Consider the following 21,832-nt stretch of genomic DNA (forward strand, 5'->3'; position numbering starts at 1 on the left):
TTATGGAGTGTGACTGATTACAGAATGGGAGAGAATTTATTGAAAGAGTTTCTGCTTATGCCTTTCCAATTCTGCAAAACAAACACAAATGCCTCCGTGCACTAATGTTCTGAATATTGCAGAATGACTTATTGGAACACAGCCTGTCGGTTTTATTGGCACAGAGTATCTAACTGTGACTTACCAGAGACATTATGTCCGATATCACAAGAACGATAAGAAAAAGACTGAAAAGAAACAAAGTTAAATATTATTTCAGCACGTGAAAATTATATATGTAAATTCTGATCAGTAAATCCTACACTTTACGAAATATTTTACAAATAACTTTAGAAGATTCCTTACAGCTTTTAAAACTCATAACAAAACATTTTCTTTTCGAAGACCTTGGAGTCCATTCACACAGGTGCCTTCCATTCCGATCAGCAGAGGATCTGTCCACTGATCTGCTGCTGATCACAGAAGTGCAGGCAGATGACAGGTCTGTGTTTATGGAAAGCTGACATAGACAGACTCTGTTCTGCTCTATGGGTGACCAGACAGCGAAGTTTACACCCGGCTGCCTTCAATCTAGTCCACCCAAACGGAAGAGGACACAGTCTTCCTCCATTTTATTTAGAGAGCCTGCTCAGACCTGGAGGCAGGTGAATGTAAATGGACACAAATCCGTTCCATAGGAATGCATGGACCTTCCGATCAGGTCCACCTGAAAAACTGACAGGCAGACCTGTTCGGATTGCCCATGTGAAAGGGTCCTTAGGGCACCTTAGAGGACATTATTGTACCATTCTAGGGGGAAAAAGTCATTTTTAGTTGGAAGGAAATGCACTAAAACAAAAATTCAGACAAAACACATAATTCTGTAATAAAACACACGTATAAAAACTATTCTTTTATTTGTTCTGCCTTTTTTTATACTGCTGTACAGAAACTAACGATTGCACATTGTTGCCTGATTGAGGAGTGGAATATTCCATTACTCACAGTTACTTTACATTTGAAAAGCCTGAATTCCTCAGGACATGATTACTAACCTTCAAATACAACTCATCTTATAAAAAAGTTGAATTTCTTGCTTATAGACATAACAGATAGACTTCATTGTACCTAAACTAACATTGTGGGAATTCTGCTTTTGCATGAATGGAAAACGTGGACATGGACATGGAAGCAAGGTCAATGAGCAGTAAAGGGCAACTGTGTACAAGTAGCATAGATGATGTCACAATCCACTCTGTGCTAATGCTTCATGGTATTTGTGTCATGGTAATTCAGAGGAGGCCAGCATGGACCTTTGTTGTAGGGTATGTAGAAAACAGGGGATATTCTACATTAAAGTGAACAGATTCTTGGAACTCCTCAATGTAACAACTTGTGTTGGTGAAGCCAGTCATTCAAAATATCAGATTACAATTCTAGCCCCATTGGTATCTAAGGATATCTACTTATATTTAAAAATACTACATTAAATCTAAACAGGTGTATTGCCAGTATTATTACTAAAACTAAATGCCCTTTCTTTGAGTAGACGTAGTACCTCTCCCACAAAAGGGTAGCCAGCTTGGAGAGGCAGCAGGTAGGTAGTATAGTGGACAGAGGTAGGGAGGAGACATTTTGTGCAGAGAAATGCAAGCAGATGGATCAAAATGGGTGAAGGGCCTGGTGGGAAAAGATGGATATGTCAGAATGAAGAAGGAAGGGGAGCTATAAATAAGGGAAAATAATGAAAAATAACACAATCACAATTTGGAACATGATGCTATTCACCTGAAAGACACATCCTAGGGACAATCTCCGAGTCTCTTCAATTTTTCTGTTATGGTACCTATCAATATTTGCAGTCTATATCTCTGTACACAGCAGGATATGGTTCTATTCAATTGTATACTGCTCTATTAAGGAGGATATTTAGAAAACTATTTCATTTTACTTACGATAGGCCAAAAAGAGATGCAGATCTTTTAGTGCAAGTGAAGTCACGTTATTTACCTACCACTTACATTTGACCTCATCCTCTGAAATGTGTATGTTATATCCAGCCATGAATTGAATAGGTCATTACATGAATTGAATAGGTCATTGCAACATTCTGGCTGCTGGTGTGCTTGTAGCAGCACAAATGTCTTTTATGTCTTGAGCTGATTGATATACAGTGCCTTGAAAAAGTATTCATACCCCTTGAAATTTTCCACATTTTGTCATTTTACAACCAAAAACGTAAATGTATTTTATTGTGATTTTATGTGATAGACCAACACAAAGTGGAACATAATTGTGAAGTGGAAGGAAAATGATAAATGTTTTTCAACATTCAACAAAAGTGTGGCGTGCATTTGTATTCAGCCCACCGAATAAATACTTTGTAAAACCACCTTTCGCTACAATTACAGCTGCAAGTCTGTTTGGGGATGTCTCTACCAGCTTTGCACAAAATAGCTCAAGCAGTGTCAGATTGGATGGAGAGCATCTGTGAACAGCAATTTTCAAGTCTTGCCACATATTCTCAATTGGATTTAGGACTGGACATTAACTGGGCCATTCTAACACATGAATATGTTTTGATCTAAACCAGCGGTTCTCAACCTGGGGGTCGCGACCCCTTTGGGGATCGAACGACACTTTCCCAGGGGTCGCCTAAGACCATCGGAAAACACATATTTCCGATGGCCTTAGGAACCGAGACACCGCTCCTTGATCCGTCTGCAGGTGTGGGCGGGATGACATGCCGTCCCTGTCATCTGGACACACCCCCGGGATCAATCCTTCCTCGTCGGTGATTGGCCGCCGGAACTGTAGCTCAAGAGAGGCACACAGGCGGCCAATCACCGGCGAGGAGGTGGAGCTTGGAAAGGAGGAGCCGAGCGGCACCGCGAAGCACGAGCGAGTGAAGAGGAGGAAAGCGGTCGGAGAAGGAAGACATCTGACCGGTAAGTGTTTGTACCATGGGAGAGGGAGGGAGCGAGCGAGCCCAGGCTGGAGCAGGGGTCAGCAAGGTAAGTATCATTGGTGTCAGTGGGAGGAATAGTGCCCAATCATTGGTGTCACTATTACCAATGATGGGGCACTATTCCTCCCCCCACTGACACCAACGATGGGGCACTATTCCTCCCACTGACACCAACGATGGGGCACTATTCCTCCCACTGACACCAACGATGGGGCACTATTCCTCCCACTGACACCAACGATGGGGCACTATTCCTCCCACTGATACCAACGATGGGGCACTATTCCTCCCACTGACACCAATGTTGGGGCACTATTGCTCCCCCTGATGCCAACGATGGGGCACTATTCCTCCCACTGACGCCAATGATGGGGCACTATTCCTCCTACTGATACCAATGATGGGGCACTATTCCTCCCACTGACACCAATAATGGGGCTGTATTCCCCCCACTGACACCAATGATGGGGCACTATTCCTCCCACTGACACCAGTGATGGGGCACTATTCCTCCCACTGACACCAATGATGGGGCACTTTTCCTCCCACTGACACCAGTGATGGGACACTATTCCTCCCACTGACACCAGTGATGGGGCACTATTCCTCCCACTGACACCAATGATGGGGCACTATTCCCCCCACTGACACCAATGATGGGGCACTATTCCCCCCACTGACACCAATGATGGGGCACTATTCCCCCCACTGACACCAATGATGGGGCACTATTCCCCCCACTGACACCTATGATGGGGCACTATTCCTCCCATTGACACCAACGATGGGGCACTATTCCTCCCCCCACTGACACCAACGATGGGGCACTATTCCTCCCCCCACTGACACCAATGATGGGGCACTATTCCTCCCCCCACTGACACCAATGATGGGGCACTATTCCTCCCACTGACACCATCGATGGGGCACTATTCCTCCCACTGACACCAACGATGGGGCACTATTCCTCCCACTGACACCAACGATGGGGCACTATTCCTCCCACTGACACCAACGATGGGGCACTATACTTCCCTCTGATACCAACGATGGGGCACTATTCCTCCCACTGACGCCAATGTTGGGGCACTATTGCTCCCCCTGATGCCAATGATGGGGCACTATTCCTCCCACTGACACCAATGATGGGGGCACTATTCCTCCCACTGATACCAATGATGGGGCACTATTCCTCCCACTGACACCAATGATGGGGCACTATTCCCCCCACTGACACCAATAATGGGGCCGTATTCCCCCCACTGACACCAATGATGGGGCACTATTCCTCCCACTGACACCAGTGATGGGGCACTATTCCTCCCACTGACACCAGTGATGGGACACTATTCCTCCCACTGACACCAGTGATGGGGCACTATTCCTCCCACTGACACCAATGATGGGGCACTATTCCCCCCACTGACACCAATGATGGGGCACTATTCCCCCCACTGACACCAATGATGGGGCACTATTCCCCCCACTGACACTAATGATGGGGTACTATTCCCCCCACTGACAGAAAAGATGGGGCACTATTCCCCCCACTGACACCTATGATGGGGCACTATTCCTCCCATTGACACCAACGATGGGGCACTATTCCTCCCCCCACTGACACCAACGATGGGGCACTATTCCTCCCACTGACACCAATGATGGGGCACTATTCCTCCCACTGACACCAATGATGGGGCACTATTCCCCCCACTGACACCTATGATGGGGCACTATTCCTACCACTGGCACCAATGATGTGGCACTATTCCTACCACTGACACCAATGATGGGGGCACTATTCCTACCACTGATACCAATGATGGGGCACTATTCCTCCCATTGACATCAGTGATGGGGCACTATTCCTCCCACTGATATCAATGATGGGACACTATTCCTCCCACTGACACCAGTGATGAGGCACTATTCCTCCCACTGCAAAATTACAGTTATGAAGTAGCAACGAAAATAATTTTATGGTTGGGGGTCACCACAACATGAGGAACTGTATTAAGGGGTCGCGGCATTAGAAAGGTTGAGAACCACTGATCTAAACTATTCTATTGTAGCTCTGGCTGTATGTTTAGGGTTGACCTGCTGAAAGGTGAACCTCCGCTGCAGTCTCAAGTCTTTTGCAGACTCTAACAGGTTTTCCTCTAAGATTGCCCTGTACTTGGCTCCATCCATCTTCCCATCAACTCTGGTCAGCTTCCCTGTCCCTGCTGAAGAAAAGCATCCTCACAACATGATACTGCCACCACCATGTTTCACGGTGGGGATGGTGTGTTCAGGGTGATATGCAGTGTTAGTTTTCTGTCATACATAGCACTTTGCTTTTAAGTCAAAAAGTTCAATTTTGGTCTCATCTGACCAGAGCACCTTCTTCCACATGTTTGCTGTGTCCCCCACATATCTTCTCGCAAACTACAAGTGGGACTTCTTATGGCTTTCTTTTAACAATTGCTTCCATCTTGCCACTCTTCCATAAAGGCAAGATTTGTGCAGTGCATGACTAATTGTTGTCCTGTTGACAGATTCTCCCACCTGAGCGAATTGTTGTCCTGTGGATCTCTGCAGCTCCTCCAGAGTTACTATGGGCCTCTTGGCAACTTTTCTGATTAATGCCCTCCTTGCCCGGCCTGTCAGTTTAGGTGGACGGCCATGTCTTGGTAGGTTTGCAGTTGTTCCATACTCTTTCCATTTTCAGATGATGGATTAAACAGTACTCCGTGAGATGTTCAAAGCTTGGGATTTTTTTTTATGACCTAACCCTGCTTTAAACGTCTCCACAACTTTATCCCTGAGCTGTCTGGTGTGTTCCTTGGCCTTCATGATTTTGTTTGTTCACTAATGTTCTCCAACAAACCTCTGAGGCTTCACAGAACAGCTGTATTTATACTGAGATTAAATTACACACAGGTGGACTCCATTTACTAATTAGGTGACTTCTGAAGGCAATTGATTCCACTAGATTTTAGTTAGGGGTATCAGAGTAAAGGGGGCTGAATATAAATGCACACCACACTTTTCAGATATTTATTTGTAAACATTTTGGAAAACCATTTATCATTTTCCTTCCACTTCACAATTATGTGCCACTTTGTGCTGGTCTACCATATAAAATCCCAATAAAACACATTTAAATTTTTGGTTGCAACATGACAAAATGTGGAAAATTATGGGGGTATGAATACTTTTTCAAGGCACTGTATATCAATCAGCTCAAGACATAAAATACATTTGTGCTGCTACAAGCACACCAGCAGCCAGAATGTTGCAAAAACAATGTCCTTTTATTTTGGATACAGTTCAGTTATGGATATAAACAAAAATCTGGAAGACAGATTGTGACCGACTGCCAAATGTATTCTTTTTGTGTATTTAAAAAAATACAAATTAATTAGAGAGCAAGCAATTCCACATAGCAGTTCTGCCACACAGAAAATCATTATGCAAAAGTAAATATAAGTTTTAAAAAAGTGTATCTCAGGTTCAGCTATATCTTCCAAGCACACCATGCATTTATCCTTACGTGAAGCTCATGAACTTTTTTTTAGTTAATTTTTGACAGCTTGCGTACAATATAGTCATTAAGAACGGTCTATGGGAAGTTTTCATAAAAAAAAAAGTTAAAGGTCCAGTCTTTCCAAAAGTAATATCTCTGTCAGACCTAATCTAGAGGGTCATAATGGCACTTGTGGGTCAGTGTTAAGGGCTGCAAGGTTAGAGGAGGCAGCACCAAGCCTCAAAATATACACATTTTTATAATTTATTATTTATATTGGTCCCCCAATCTGAACTATAGTGGTTGAAGTGCAGGGGTGCTGGACAGAATCAGAAGACTCTTTGCTTATCAGGAAACATTATTATTATTAACAGAATTTATATAGCGCCAACAGTTTGCTCAGCGCTTTACAATATAACGGGACACAATACAGCAACAATACAGTTCAATACAAGAGGGTTAGGAGAGCCTGATCCTGGGAGCTTACAATCTAAGAGAAACCATTTCACATTTTTTCTTGTTTGATCTTAACTATGCAGTTAAAAAGTACACTCACCGGCCACTTTATTAGGTACACCTTTCTAGTAACCTAGAGAGGGTTGTGCATGAAAATTCCACTAGATCAGCAGTTTTTGAAATACCCAGATCAGCCCGTCTGGCACCAACAACAATGCCACTTTCAAAGTCACTTAATCCCCTTTCTTCCCCATTCTGATGCTCATTTTGAACTTCGGCAAGTCGTCTTCACCATATCTAGATGCCTAAATGCATTGAATTGCTGCCATGTAATTGGCTGATTAGCAATTTGTGGTACCAAGCAATTGAACAAGTGTACCTAATAAGGTGGCCAGTGAGTTTATATAAAGTCCCGGTTGGATCACTTGCTGACATCTTATAACACTTTGGAGTTCAAGTGGCAAGATGACCCTGTTGTAGGTCTTTAGACCCAGTTTACATATATGCAAATTGGATGAGTTTTGAACCGCATCTGATTCGCATGACACATGAACAAAAATCCTTTTCTATGGAGCCGGTTCACATACAGTTGCAAGAAAAGGTATGTGAACCCCTTGGGATTACGTGGAGTTTTGCATAAAATGTGCTCTGAACGTCATCTAAGTCACAACAATAGAAGAACACAGTCTGCTGAACATAATACTACACAAAATTAGATGTTACCATGGTTTAATTGCACAGAACATCTAAACATTCACAGTGCAGGGAGGAAAAAGTATGTGAACCTTTGGACTTAATAACTGGTTGACCCACCTTTGGCAGCAATACCTTCAACCAAACATTTCCTGTAGTTGTAGATCAGACCTGCGCAACGATCTGGAGTAATTTTGGGCCACTCCTCTTCACAAAACTGTTTCAGTGTAGCAATATTCTTGGGATGTCTGGTGTGAATCGCTCTCTTAAGGTCATGCGACAGCATTTCAATCGGGTTGAGGTCAGGACTCTGACTGGGCCACTCCAGAAGGCGTATTCTGTGCTGTTGCAGTCATTGTTTTGTTGAATTACTTGTATGCTTTGGGTCATTGTCCTGTTGCATCACCCATCCTCTGCGGAGCTTCAGTTGGCGGACAGATGGTCGTACGTTTTCCTGCAAAATGTCTTGATAAACTCTGGAATTCATTTTCCCATCAATGACAACAATCCGTCCAGGCCCTGAGGCAGCAAAGCAGCCCAAAACCATGATGCTCCCTCCGCCATGTTTTACAGTGGGGATGAGGTTTTGATGTTGGTGTGCTGGGCCTTTTTTTCTCCACACATAGTGTTGTGTGTTCTTCCCAAACAACTCAATCTTGGTTTCATCTGTCCACAGTATATTTTGCCAGTAGTGCTGTGGAACATCCAGGTGCTTTTTGCAAACTTCAAACGTGCTGCAATATTCTTTTTGGACAGCAATGGCTTCCTCGTGATGTCCTCCCATGTACTCCATTCTTGTTTAATGTTTTCCTTATTGTAGATGTGTCAACAAAAATGTTAGCATGTGCCAGAGATTTCTGTAGGTCTTTAGCTGACACTCTTCTTTACCTCATGCAGCATTCTGCGCTGTGCTCTTGCAGTCATTTTTACAGGATGTAGGGAGAGTAGCAACAGTGCTAAACTTTCTCCATTTGTAGACAGTCTGTCTTACCGTGGACACATGAACATCAAGTCTTTTGGAGATACTTTTGTAACCCTTTCCAGCTTCATGCAAGTCAACAATTCTTGATCGTAGGTCTTCTGAGAGCTCTTTCTGTGAGGCATGGTTCACATCAGACAGTGCTTCTTGAAACCAGTAAACCCAAAACAGGTGTGTGTTTTTAAGGGCAGGACAGCTGTCAGCAACACATCCAATATCATCACACTGATTGGAGTCAAGGTTGGCTCACTCCTGGCTCCAATTAGCTCTGGGAGAAGTCATTAAGCTAGGGACTCACATACTTTTTCCTACCTGCACTGTGAATGTTTACATGTTATGTGCAATTAAACCATGGCAACATCTAATGTTTGTGTAGTATTATGTTCAGCAGACTGTGTTCTTCTATTGTTGTGACTTAGATGACGTTCAGAGCACATTTTATGCCCAATTCATGCAAAACTCCACGTAATCCCAAGGGGTTCACATACTTTTTCTTGCAACTGTACATGTGGGCCAGCCGCAGTGCAATTTAAAAAAAGAGTCAGGTACAACTTTCAGCCTGGTTCAGGTGCGATTTCCAATGTCACACATTAACAATTCACACCATAACTGCTGAATGGAACCGCATCAGACTGTTTAACATTTCGCACTACAAACCAGTCCCACACATTTGGCAGACAGGCTCCAAAACAGGATCAGCTGAATATTTCTCTGGGCCTCCTCTACTGCCACGTCCAGCAACCTCTCCGAGTCGGAGAATATTCAGCTGATCCTGTTTTGGAGCCTGTCTGCCAGAAGGAATCCCCAGATGTGTTACCTTTCATCATAGAACCACCTGCTCAGAGCTTCCCTTCATCCACAGTCGGAGTGACCTTTGGTGTATGAGACACAAACGCACAATTTAAATTGTGCTTCCGGTGAGTGCGCAATGTATTCATTTCTTCTGCACATCGCCGGACTACATGCATCATAAGGATCTCATCGAGATACACTCATCTGTGTTTCTTTGATGACTGGACTGTACTGTGCATTTATATTGTGCGTTTTGTATTGTGAAGTGAAGTTGTGTGAAGCTCACGTCATTTCTTCCCCCCTTTTTTCAACTCTTGGGAAGATCACATATAGTGTGTTTGGTCACATATAATGTATGTGGTCCACATCTGTTGACATTTAAGTAAGGGATATTGCACCATCTTCAATACTGGTACAGTCATATAACATCTAGCGCTGCACTATTTATCTCATATTGTTTGTTTGAAGGTTGATGGTTTTCCTTTTTAGTGTATCAGCTCCTGTGTCGGTTAGCGCTCACTGAATCCCTCATTACCATATTATATTGGCAAGTTTGTAATTTTACCCACTTCAGCTCTTGTACCTTTATAGTTACATAGTAAGTAAAGTTGCATAAAGACACCAGTCCTTTCAGTTCAACCTGTGTGTGTTTGTGCACATGTGTGTGTTTAAATCTATATCATTTACCATTTCCTTGTATATTGCATTCACTAAGATGCCGATCTAAAAGTCTTTTGAAACTATTTAAACTTCCTGCAGACACCACTGCTTGTAAAAGGGAGTTCCACATCCTTACTGCTTTAACAGTAAAGAATCCCCTGCGCAGTTTAAGGTTAAACCACTTCATCTTCAATTTCATGAAGTGGCCACGTGTCTTCTTAAGCTCCCTGAAGCTGAATAATTTTCTTCCTATGTTAGGATCACCACTGAGATATTTGTATATCGTTATCATATCCCCTCTCAAAGATCTCTTCTCCAGGGAGAATAAGTTTAATGTTTGTAGTCGTTCCTCATAGCTGAGGTCCTCCAGCTCCCTTATTAGCTTTGTTGCCCTTCTCTGGACACTCTCCAGCTGCAGGACATCCTTCCTAAGAAAATGACCAGAAATAGATGGGATACTCCAGATGTGGGCGAACCAGAGTTTTGTAAAGTGGTAGAATTATAGTTTTATCTCAGGCATAAATCCCTTTTTTGTGCATGCTAATATTCTGATGGCTTTGCTTGCTGCAGCTTGGCACTGCATGCCATTGCTGAGCATGTGATCTGCTAAGACCCCCAGACCCTTTTTCCATCCTTGAATCCCCCAATGGCTCTCCTCCTAGCAAATCATTTACATTCATATTTTTGGCCCCCAAATGCTTTATTTTACATTTTTCAACCTTAAACCTCATTTGCCATGTAGTTGCCCACACCATGATTTTATTGAGATCTGCTTGTAAGGCTTCTATATCCTGCTGTGAAGTTATTGCCCTGCTTAGCTTTGTATCATCAGCAAACACTGAGATGGAGCTATTTATACCGACCTCTTTATCATTTATGAATAAATTAAACAGAATAGGTCTCAGGACAGAGCCCTGGGCTACCCCACATGTCACTCCAGACCACTCTAAGTACTCACTATTTATAACTACTTTTTGTATGTGACCCTGTAACCAGTTTTCTATCCAGGTGCATATACTATGATCCAAGCCAACAGACCTCAATTTGCAAAATTAAGCATTTATGTGGAACTGTAGCAAATGCTTTAGCAAAATCCAGATACACCACATCCACAGGCCTTCTGTTATCAAGATTACAGCTCACTTCCTCACAAAATGTTAATAGATTAGTCTGGCAGGAACAGTCCATCAATAAATCCATTTTGATTATTACTAATGCTACTATTAACATGTGCAAACTCTTGGATATAGTCTCTTATCATTCCTTCCAATGGTTTACATACTATTGATGTTAGACTGTCTGGACTGTAGTTTCCAGGACTATATCTTTGCCTTTTTTTAAATATAGGTATCACATTTGCTCTTTTCAGTCAGCTGGTACCATTCCAGTCCTTAAGCGGTCTGAAAAAATTAGGAATAATGGTCTGGTAATAACCTGGCTAAGTTCTCGAAGGACTCTCGGGTGTACGCCATCCAGTCCTGGTGATTTATTTATGTTCCATTTTTCAAGTCTATTACTGATACTGGCTTCTGTTAGTCACAAGGGTACATTTTGTGATGTGTTACTAAGAAAACTGCCTTGGTTACTATAAGCCTCCTTTTCCTTTGTAAAAACTGAGGAGAAGAATGCATTTGTAACCAACTTCCCCTGCTCATCTTTTATGGGGCCAGTATGCTCTGACCTCACTTTCTTACTGTTAATGTATTTTACAAATTTCTTGGGATTTCTTTTACTCTTCTCCACTATGTGTCTCTCATAACCTTTTTTAGCCACCCTGATTGTGTTCTTACACATCCAATTGCATTTTTTGTAGTGTTGGAATGCCAACAATGACCCCTCTGCCTTATATTTATTAAAGGCCATTATTTTTTCATTTATAAACCTTTTTACATTAGCATTTAGCCATCCAGGCTTAACCTTTATTTAATATATTCCTAAAGCATTCCCATTTTTCCTCCATGTTCAACGTTTTAAGGATTCAATCCCATGTAATGTAATTAAAAATTGTAAAACTGAGTGCAATTTAGAAAAGTTGGCTCACTTGAAATTCAGCATTTTCATACTACCCTTGTGCTCCATTTTACAACCTATTTTACTTTCCATGTGGATCTTCCCTTTGAAGCTCCAACCACAGGGCTTTCACCTCCTCCTTTGCCCCATTAGCTATGTCATCCCTCATATTAACTATTAGCTCATCCTTGATATACAGTCACACCCCTCCCCCTCTTTTACCTATTCTGTTCCTCTGAAACAAGGAGTACCCATGGACAGTTGCTAGCCAGTCATGCGAGTTATCAAACCAAGTTTCTGATATTCCCAGAAAGTAAAAATCCTTCTCGTGCATTAGCAGCGCCAGTTCTTCCATTTTATTAGCTAAACTTCAGGCATTAGTGTACACGCCCATTAGTTTTGTATGAGTGCATTTTAGTTTACCCTTAGATTTTCTGCACTTGTTTCCTGGCAGCCTATCCTCCTTTGGTATCTGCATACTAGTTATATTATCACTATTGCCTCCAGTATTACACTCCGCCCTTTGCTCACTGGCGGCTGTTGGGTTCTCTGCCCCCTCCCAAAAAAAACTACCTAGTTTAAAAGTCCCTCTAATTTTTTGGCAACAAGGCTGTACCCTCCCCATTTAAATGCAGTCAATCTCTGCTATAGAGCTGGTCACCGACTGAAAAGTCAGCCCAGTTCCACAGACCATTTATGGACCAGAGCAATGGTTGCAATTCTAATATGGACCTGTTTATTCAGCAATAATTTTGTAATTCCTAATAAAACAAGGTAATGCATACAATTTTGGGGGGGTCAATCCAAGCTTTGGTCATGCCAAAAATAGGATTTTTTGTACATACTGTAAAATCTTTTTCTTGAAGTCTATTGAGGGACACAGGAATGCAGTAATTCTTGGACAACTGGGACAACTGGGTAAGGTGTAAAACCACTGGAGTACAATTAAGAGTTAAGCTCGCAAAAAGGCAAGACAGTAGTGAAAATTGATGCGTGAAAGAGTGATAGCCTTGAAGATAGACAAGCATCACAAGAAATGCAACCCATAATTATGGAAAAAGACTACACAGTAGAGAAAAGTGTGGTATCAAACTGTGATACCACTCTCAAGGATAGATTTCTACAAGGGTAGGAAATAGAGATCCCAGCAAGCAGGAAGCTCAGACCATTCTGGAAAAAAGCACAATGGGGTACAGTAATGCTAAAATGGCAGTTAAATAAAAATGCTAGATTTAATGGCTACAAGTGGAGCTACAGGTTGAAGCCTGAGAATCTACAAAATGCTAGGAAATTAACCTGTAAGTAATCCCAACAGGACAAACAAACTTCCCACTTGTAAAAGTGGTAGGCTACCTTTCATGCAAAAGGTTGAGCAAATGAGCCAGAAGACTTCTGACCTCAAGAGTGGTAAGTAGACTGAAATCATATAGAAAATACTACTGATGATGTAGATGAAGAATGGGGTTCTTCCACTCCATCCCAAGATCTCCTGTGTTGAAGCAAGCGTGCAAGAGCTTTTAAATACCCCACGCCTGAAACAACAGGCTGATCCTCCAGTTGCTGGGTAGAATTGACTGCATCAGAGTATCAAGGACTCCTTGATAAGCTGCTCCATGTGGAATGTTTTGAGATACAGGCTCTTCAGGAGAAGGCTGTGAAGACTCTAAATCAATAATGGTAATAGGAGTCTCACTCCACACTTAAATGTGGAGGTCGACAAGGGTCAGAGTTGAATTCTGTTCTGGAAGGTGCCGGCACATTCTTGAAATCCTGCAAGCAGATTGCATTAATTAATTACTCCGGTGGGGATAACCATTTAGTAACAGGGTTCCCAGGAACTATGTTGCAGGCTTTGTCCTTAACAGTGGAAAAGTATGCGCTGAGGTCACCTGTTGCAGCGGGTGTCTTTGTGTAGTTGAAAACAACTAGCCCCAAAGTGAGGCAAAGCCTTTTGTAACCATAATTCTAAGCATGCTGATGAAGGTCGCAGGAGACCAGAAGTGGCCAAGTCACATTACAGATGATTTACAAGGTGTCTCAAAAAGCAGGAATAGTAACAGCAACACTCCACCTAGCAGATCATGCTGGCGCTCAATTTCCTCAACTTTACCCATTATCATGGTAAGACAGTGTTGGCAGGAGTTTTAAAATGGAGCCCATGGTAGCAATTGTGAGATAGCTCCCAGTGCTTCAGCCTAACCAGCTTCCCTCAATGTGCTATCAGGAGAACGCTCTGTGGCAAACTAATACAGTACATAGAGGTCTCGAAAGTACCACAATGCAAAGGTCACATTCCAGGCTAACCCTTCAGTCCATCAGAACCCAGGTACAGTCTCAAAAGCTATTGCTGAAGATACATCAATCCAGATAGCTGCTGTGTAGAGACAATCTCAAGCAGTGTTTCTTATAATCTTGAATTCTACTGAAAATGCTGTGCTGTCACTTCAAGTATATACTGTAATAACTTATCTAAACAGGTGCACAAACCAAACCCATGTGCAAATAAAATTCCCTCTAAATATGTTCACAAATCAAACACGTGCTGTCAGGGACCATCGCGACGCATGGGTCTGCACATGCGTAGGTGTCTGTTAAGACATGCAGGCAGCAGGGCACTAGGACCCAGGCGCACCCGTCGCCTATGACGGTGCTGGGCAGGCACTAGGACCAATGCCAGTTCCTTTCCCGAACTGAAGGTCCAGACATCCGGAAAATATAACCATCAACGTACAGGAGGAATTCGAGGTTGAGGCAATCATTGACTGCAGGAAAAGAGGCGGCCAGACACAGTTCCTGATAAAATGGAAGGGCTACGGCCCTGAGGAAAATTCCTGGGAGCCGGCTCAAAATGTTCACGCCCCTAGACTTGTCCGAGAGTTCCATCGTAGCCACCCATGGAGGAGAGATCAGTTGGGCACCCAGAGGGGGGGGCGATGTCAGGGACCATCGCGACGCATGGGTCTGCACAAGCGTAGGTGTCTGTCAAGACATGCAGGCAGCAGGGCACTAGGACCCAGGCGCACCCGTCGTCTATGACGGTGCTGGACAGGCACTAGGACCTAGGCTGCGCCTGTCAGCTGCAGGGAGGGCTACTTAAACCAGCCCCGCACAGACACAAGTTGCCGTATGGTCTGATCTGATTCCTGTGTTCCTGTATTCTGTTGCTGAAGATTCGTTGCTGACCTGCCTGGACCTGACCTCTGCTGACTTCTCCTGCTCTGACCCCTGGCTAAGTTTGACCTCTCTTTGGATATCCCTACCTGATCTGAACTACTGGTACCGACCCCGGCGAGTGACCTGACTATTCTTCTGCCTGCTGCCTTGTACTACGCTGACCTCTCTGTTACCGACCTGGCCCGTCTGACCACGCTCATCCGTCCATTCATCCGGCATGGATCCAGCCATCCCTGCTTCTGCCTCTTCACGTCAGGTTCTCCACCTGCACAGACCCCCGGCGGATTCCTCTACCACAGACGGGTGTACTCAGGGGCCGCGACCTGGTTCCAGTCTGCTCCAAGTCCATCCCCACCATCAGGGGCCCTGGTGAACAAGCAGGCAGGGGCTTAGACTCCGCGCTATGGGGAATCCTGTCCTGTGGGCTGCTAGAGGTACCGCCAGTCGGTTGCTAACACGTGCAATAAAATGCATATAACATGTAGCAAAAAAAAAAAGCATGAATAATCATGTGCAAAAAAAATCATTTACATATAAAAATGATTTCACCAGTGCAAAAACCAGTTCATAAAGTGTCCATTAAATTCATAAACACAATTAGGTAAATAATTAATCACAAATATGCACCTCATATATCAGTGAAAAGCCGCAGCCATAAAAAAATAGATAAAATAAAGTACATAAAAAGTCAAAAACCGGTGCTGTGAAAAGATCCAATCAAATTCCCAGAGAGTTCCACCTCCATCAAACCAGATCCCTACAACTCTTCACCCGCTATAAATCTGCCTTCCACACCTACACCTCCTCCCTCCACGCTGCCAAACAAGCCTACTTCCTGACCCTCATCAAGACCCTCTCCTCCAATCCTCGCCGACTCTTCTCCACCTTTAACTCTCTAATCTCTCTGCCCCCACCTCCACCCAGCACCTCACTCACCGCCCTTGAGATTGCCAATCACTTCAAAAACAAGATTGACACAATTCGCAAGGACATTGCCGCTACTCAAACTCCCTCCAAACCCATCCCCTCTCACACAACTATGCCCTCATCACCCCTCTCCTCGACACAATCCGCAGAGACATCGTCGCTGCTCAAACTCCCTCCAACCCCGTCCCCTCTCACACAGCTACCCCCTCATCACCCCTCTCCCTCGGCCCCACCACTGCTCTGACCTCCACCTCCACCCAACATTCCTCACACTGAAACCCCCTCAACACTCCACACCTTCGACCTTACTACCATCGAGGAAGTCTCCAAGATCTTCTCTGAAGCCCGCCTCACCACCTGCCCCCTCGACCCTATCCCCTCAAAACTCCTACGACCCCCCTCCATCCTACGCTCCCTCACCCACATCTTTAATCTCTCCCTCTCTTCCAGCACATTCCCCTCCCCTCTGAAGCACACGCACATCACCCCCATACTTAAAAAGCCCTCCCTGGACCCCAATGACCCGAACAACCTCGGACCCATCTCCCTGCTCCCATTCACATCCAAAATCCTCGAGCGCTTAGTCTACACTCGCCTAAGCTTTCACCTCAACAACAACAACCTCCTTGATCCCCTACAGTCCGGCTTCCGTCCCCTATACTCCACCGAAACTGCCTTACTCAAACTCTGCAATGACCTTCTAACCGCCAAAGCTAATGGCCACTATTCAGTGCTCCTACTCCTTGACCTCTCCACGGCCTTCGACACAGTCGACCACCCCCTCCTCCTCAAAAAACTACACTTCTTCGGGCCTCAAAGATTTGCTCTCTCCTGGCTCTCATCCTACCTATCACAACCAATGTTCTTTCAGCGTTACCTATAACACTACCGCCTCCCCCTCTCTGTTGGGGTGCCTCAAGGCTCCGTCCTCGGGCCCCTTCTCTTCTTCATCTACACCTCCTCCCTTGGCCAACTCATACACTCTCACGGCTTCAACTACCACCTCTATGCCAATGATACACAAATCTATCTCTCAACCCCCCTCGCCTCACCCCCTCAGTCTCCGCCCGAATCACAAACCTACTAAACGACATATCAGACTGGATGTCGCTCCACTTCCTTAAACTGAACCTCTCCAAAACCGAGCTCCTAGTCTTCCCCCCAGCCCGTACACCACCCCCCCCAGTGACTTCTCCATCACGTCCAACAATGCCACTATCAGGCCCGCCCCACAGGCCAGAGTACTTGGTGTCATTCTGGACTCCAACCTATCCTTCCAGCCCCAAGTCCAATCACTAACTAACTCATGCAGACTCCACCTCCGCAACATCGCCAAATTCCGCACGTTCCTAACCCCAGAAACCACTAAACAGCTCATGCACTCCATCATCATATCACGACTCGATTACTGCAACTCCCTCCTCACTGGCCTGCCTCGCCACAGGCTATTCCCGCTTCAGTCAATCCTGAATACGGCAGCCAGATTCATTCACCTTACCAACCGCTCCGTTTCCGCCACGGATCAAATTCAAGATCCTAACACTAATGTACAAAGCTGTCCACCATACTGCCCAAATTACATCACTGACCTAATATCCAAGTACCACCCAACACACACACTCCGCTCCTCACAAGACCTCCTTCTCTCTAGTTCCCTGGTCTCCTCCTCCCAAGCCCGCCTCCAGGATTTCTCTAGGGTGTCACCCATCCTCTGGAACTCCCTACCCCAACCCATCAGACTATCACCTACTCTCCTCTCCTTTAGGCGCACCCTGAAAATCCAGGGAAGCCTACCCCACCCCCTGCTAATTTGCGACCTCCTCCACTCTTCCTACCACTCCATCCCCCACAGCTATCTCCTCCTGTACCACTATCCCCTCCCTCCTAGATTTTAAGCTCGAAGGAGCAGGGCCCTCGATCCCCTTGTGTATCGCATTGTACTGTCGCATGTTCTGTCTCCCTTTGTAATGTACAGCGCTGAGCGAACCGTTGGTGCTTTATAAATACTGTATAATAATATAATAAGCAAGAGTGTAAAACTAAACAATATCACAAGTGTAATAAAAGCGCCACACCCTTAATACTTTAAAGCAGCAATTCCACCTCAAAGAAACCAAATAAATTTCTTAGTGCTATAACTTAAATAAAGGAAACATTAGTGCAAAAGATATATACTGTATATCTATTCTCAATTAATATCAAAAAATATCAAAATTATGTGCAAAACTATTTTTTAGTGCATAAGTAATTTAAATAATTAAATTTGTGAATATAAAAAAATGTCCAATTCTGAATTTCTTCAAATGTCCAAACAAATCCTTTTCAAATTCAGGTGCTCTCAAAGAAATTGTGCCAAAATGTTTCTACACTAAATTAGGAATAGTTTGTGGTTTTAGCGCATTCCTTCATTTAAGGTAAGAGTGTAAAACTGCCTTACCAAAAGATCAGACCTCTAAATTAAAAGAGGTCGAACTTGCATAAAGATTATGGACCACAAGGCTCAGCAACAGCTTGGTATGAATACACCAGCAGATCGAATCACTGAATGGCTCAACGTTCACTCCAAGGACTCAGGCACATCACCTCCCAATCATAAGAGTGTCACTTAGGGGGAAACAAATCCTATATCCATGGCACAATATCAGGCAAAAGTAAAAAATATATTCCATCTAATTACTCACAAGCATATGTTAATGCAAATGTGTATCATCCAACATCATACAAGCACTGCTGCCCGACTAGTGGCATGCATAGTGACACCACTAAAAGGCCCCACCCCCGACCTACGTGTTTCTTGTCAAGACACGTCTGATTGATGTTACAAGAAAAAAATATTAACCAAGTATCCTAAAAAAAAAGTAAAAATAAATAATAAAAATAAAGAACAATTTTTACAGTTTTTCTCAGCAGAGACATTTCCCAGGACACTTACAAAAACGAAAGCATGAGAGTTGGAGGCAGGTTTAATTGAGGGCATGCTTATGCTTCTTTTGTTTGCCAGTGTCTAAACCTCAGGAAAGCAGCAGTATAACCTAGAGATGTCTAGGAATTACTACAGTCCTGTGCCCCTCAACTCAATGGGCAACAAAGAGATTATGTTGTTTTATTTAAGTAATCTATAGACAAAAATAAGTAAAAAAATTTGGGGACAATGTTTCTTTTTTTATTTTCATCAGTACTAGCTTTAAAGCAAAGTAGTTTTACTGTAAGTAAAAAGCATACATCTTATTCTACTTATCCGATTTAGAATGGCACTAAAAAGATATTTCAGGATGAAATATGAAAAGAATGGCAATATTGTCTACAAATTTTAAAAGAGTATTTTAATGCTGTGCATTTTTTTTTATTTTATACAAACCAAATAAAAAAAACAACAATTAAATATTAATGATATAAAGAGAAATCAAGAAACTGCATAAAAATAAAATAGGGAGAAGGGGGGAAAGAAGTTAATTAGGATTGATTAGAGTTAAATAATGGTTAAAAAAGGATTATATAGGAATCTGTTTTACTTAAATGTAAAGCTTCTTTAATTCATTTATTTCATACGCAGATCAAAGGTCATACCTTTGATCTACATATAAATAAAATAGTAAAAACAATGTAGCAATATATATAGCAATACCCGACTCCTAATTTGAAAGCTAGTAATTGCTGATAATAGCTGCAGGAGAAGTTGCAGCAGGTGAGAGGAACTGAATACATTGTAAAAAAAAAATGTAGGACATTTTCCTATGTTTAATTAAAACCCTCAAGTAGTTATTAGGGATATAATTACCTGAAGTCTAAATTGACTGCTTTCCAGTGCCCACTAATCAGACTGAAATCTGCCTTGGAAAATAATATCCTGGAATGTGAATGTTTTTATTTATTTCTATCAAGGAAATACAGACAGATTCCACATCAGATATTTTGATAAATAAGGCTCCCTATATGGTTTCTCTCCTAGCTGTTAGATGGCACACACAGTGAGGCCAGAATACCACGATTTCATTTTCATTTTTACTGGTATAATTCATATAAAGACACTTATCTACAACCAAGATTTCATATAAAGTAATCACAAATAACACACAATATGTAACATTACTGTATTGAGCAGTGAAAGCACAAAGGAAGAAGAACAAGGTAAATATATCACTGTAATATAACACATGTATTCAATTCTCTGTGTAGTCATCTGGATGAACACATGCATTCCAGATAAGAAAAACTGCATTTGAAATCAGTCTGGCAATATGTACTGTTTATAAAGCTCCAGTGGAAGCTCAGATAAAGATTCTAATAGGATATTGGGCTCTGAAGGATTCCAACCTGTAACCTCCATCTCCAAGCACAAGACAGCTTCCAGAGAGCCATTTATGCAGCTGTTCTTTGCATTCTATGTAAAATATTCTCTTCATTGCTACATAACAATGTAGAATGGGACTTTCCTAAATGAAACCTTTACCTAGCCTTGATCCAGGATGCTTTTTTTTTCATGGTTTATTTGCTGGCCTCCTGTTCTACTCAATTATCTTCCTCTTTGGAAAATTTAGAATGACAGAAACTTTCTGCTGTATCTGTGCAGTCATTGTCAGGTTTCAAGTCTATGGAAGATGACTATTATGCTATCATATACCACTGAGGCTCACAGCATTTTGCTGTTGAAGGCTCCAGGCAGCTCCGTTAAAGCACAACGCCAGAAAGAAAAAAAAAACCTGGCTATGCATTCACTATAACCCAAAAAATACATTTTAAGGTGAAACTACTAGAATTCGTTCTGAGCTTTTCTGCACTGCACAGGTCTATGAGTCGAACTTTCTGAACATGCTTACAGGATGAAGAGCACATCTGTTTTCTGCTGCTCTTTCATTCCTCAAACCGCAGCCTGGGTGAGCGGTGACCAGTGGACTTACTATTATTATTATACAGTATTTATATAGCGCCAACAGTTCGCTCAGCGCTGTACATTATAATGGGAGACAGTACAGTAACAATACAGTGCAATACACGAGGGGTTTGAGGGCCCTGCTCCTTGGAGCTTACAATCTAGGAGGGAGGGGATAGTGGTACAGGAGGAAATAGCTGTGGGGGATGGAGTGGTAGGAAGAGTGGAGGAGATCGGCAATTAGGTGAGGGCGGGGTAGGCTTCCCTGAAGAGATGGGTTTTCAGGGTGCGCCTAAAGGTGAGGAGGGTAGGTGACAGTCTGATGGATTGGGTTAGTGAGTTTCAGAGGATGGGGGAATCCCTGGAGATGGGCTTGGGAGGAGGAGACCAGGGAACTAGAGAGTAGGAGGTCTTGTGAGGAGCGGAGAGTACGTTTTGGGTGGTATATGGATATCAGGTCGGTGATGTAGTTTGGGGCAGCGTTATGAACAGCTTTGTACATCAATGTTAGTAATTTGAATTTTATGCGTTGGGCAATAGGAAGCCAGTGGAGGGCTTGGCAGAGGGGGGTGGTGGATAAGGAGCGGTTAGTAAGGTAGAGGAGTCTGGCCGCAGAATTCAGGATAGACTGAAGCGGGGATAGCCTGTGATGAGGTAAGCCAGTGAGGAGGGAGTTACAGTAGTCAAGTCATGATATAATAAGGGAGTATAGTATAGCCATTGCAGCTACTATAGGGCCTTAAGGTGGGAGAGAATGGTTGGAGCGGATGTTGACTTTATTTCCTGTGAAATCTCCAATAAGAGTTGATGTCACAC

General features: G+C 43.3%; 1 protein-coding gene across 2 annotated transcripts in view; it reads right to left on the reverse strand.

Moving 5' to 3' along the window:
- Window positions 1-21,832, reverse strand: part of PIGN (phosphatidylinositol glycan anchor biosynthesis class N) — a 450,907-nt gene that overhangs the window by 41,708 nt on the left and 387,367 nt on the right. For both annotated transcript variants that reach the window (XM_089674856.1, XM_089674855.1), the window contains one exon: window positions 185-227. In XM_089674856.1, coding sequence (XP_089530982.1) covers window positions 185-227 — 43 coding nt within the window. The remainder of the gene's footprint in view (window positions 1-184; window positions 228-21,832) is intronic.

The sequence above is a fragment of the Staurois parvus genome, unplaced genomic scaffold (assembly GCF_062004578.1).
Source record: "Staurois parvus isolate SC_StPar_1 unplaced genomic scaffold, SC_StPar_1.0 ptg000153l, whole genome shotgun sequence".
NCBI classification, from domain to species: domain Eukaryota; kingdom Metazoa; phylum Chordata; class Amphibia; order Anura; family Ranidae; genus Staurois; species Staurois parvus.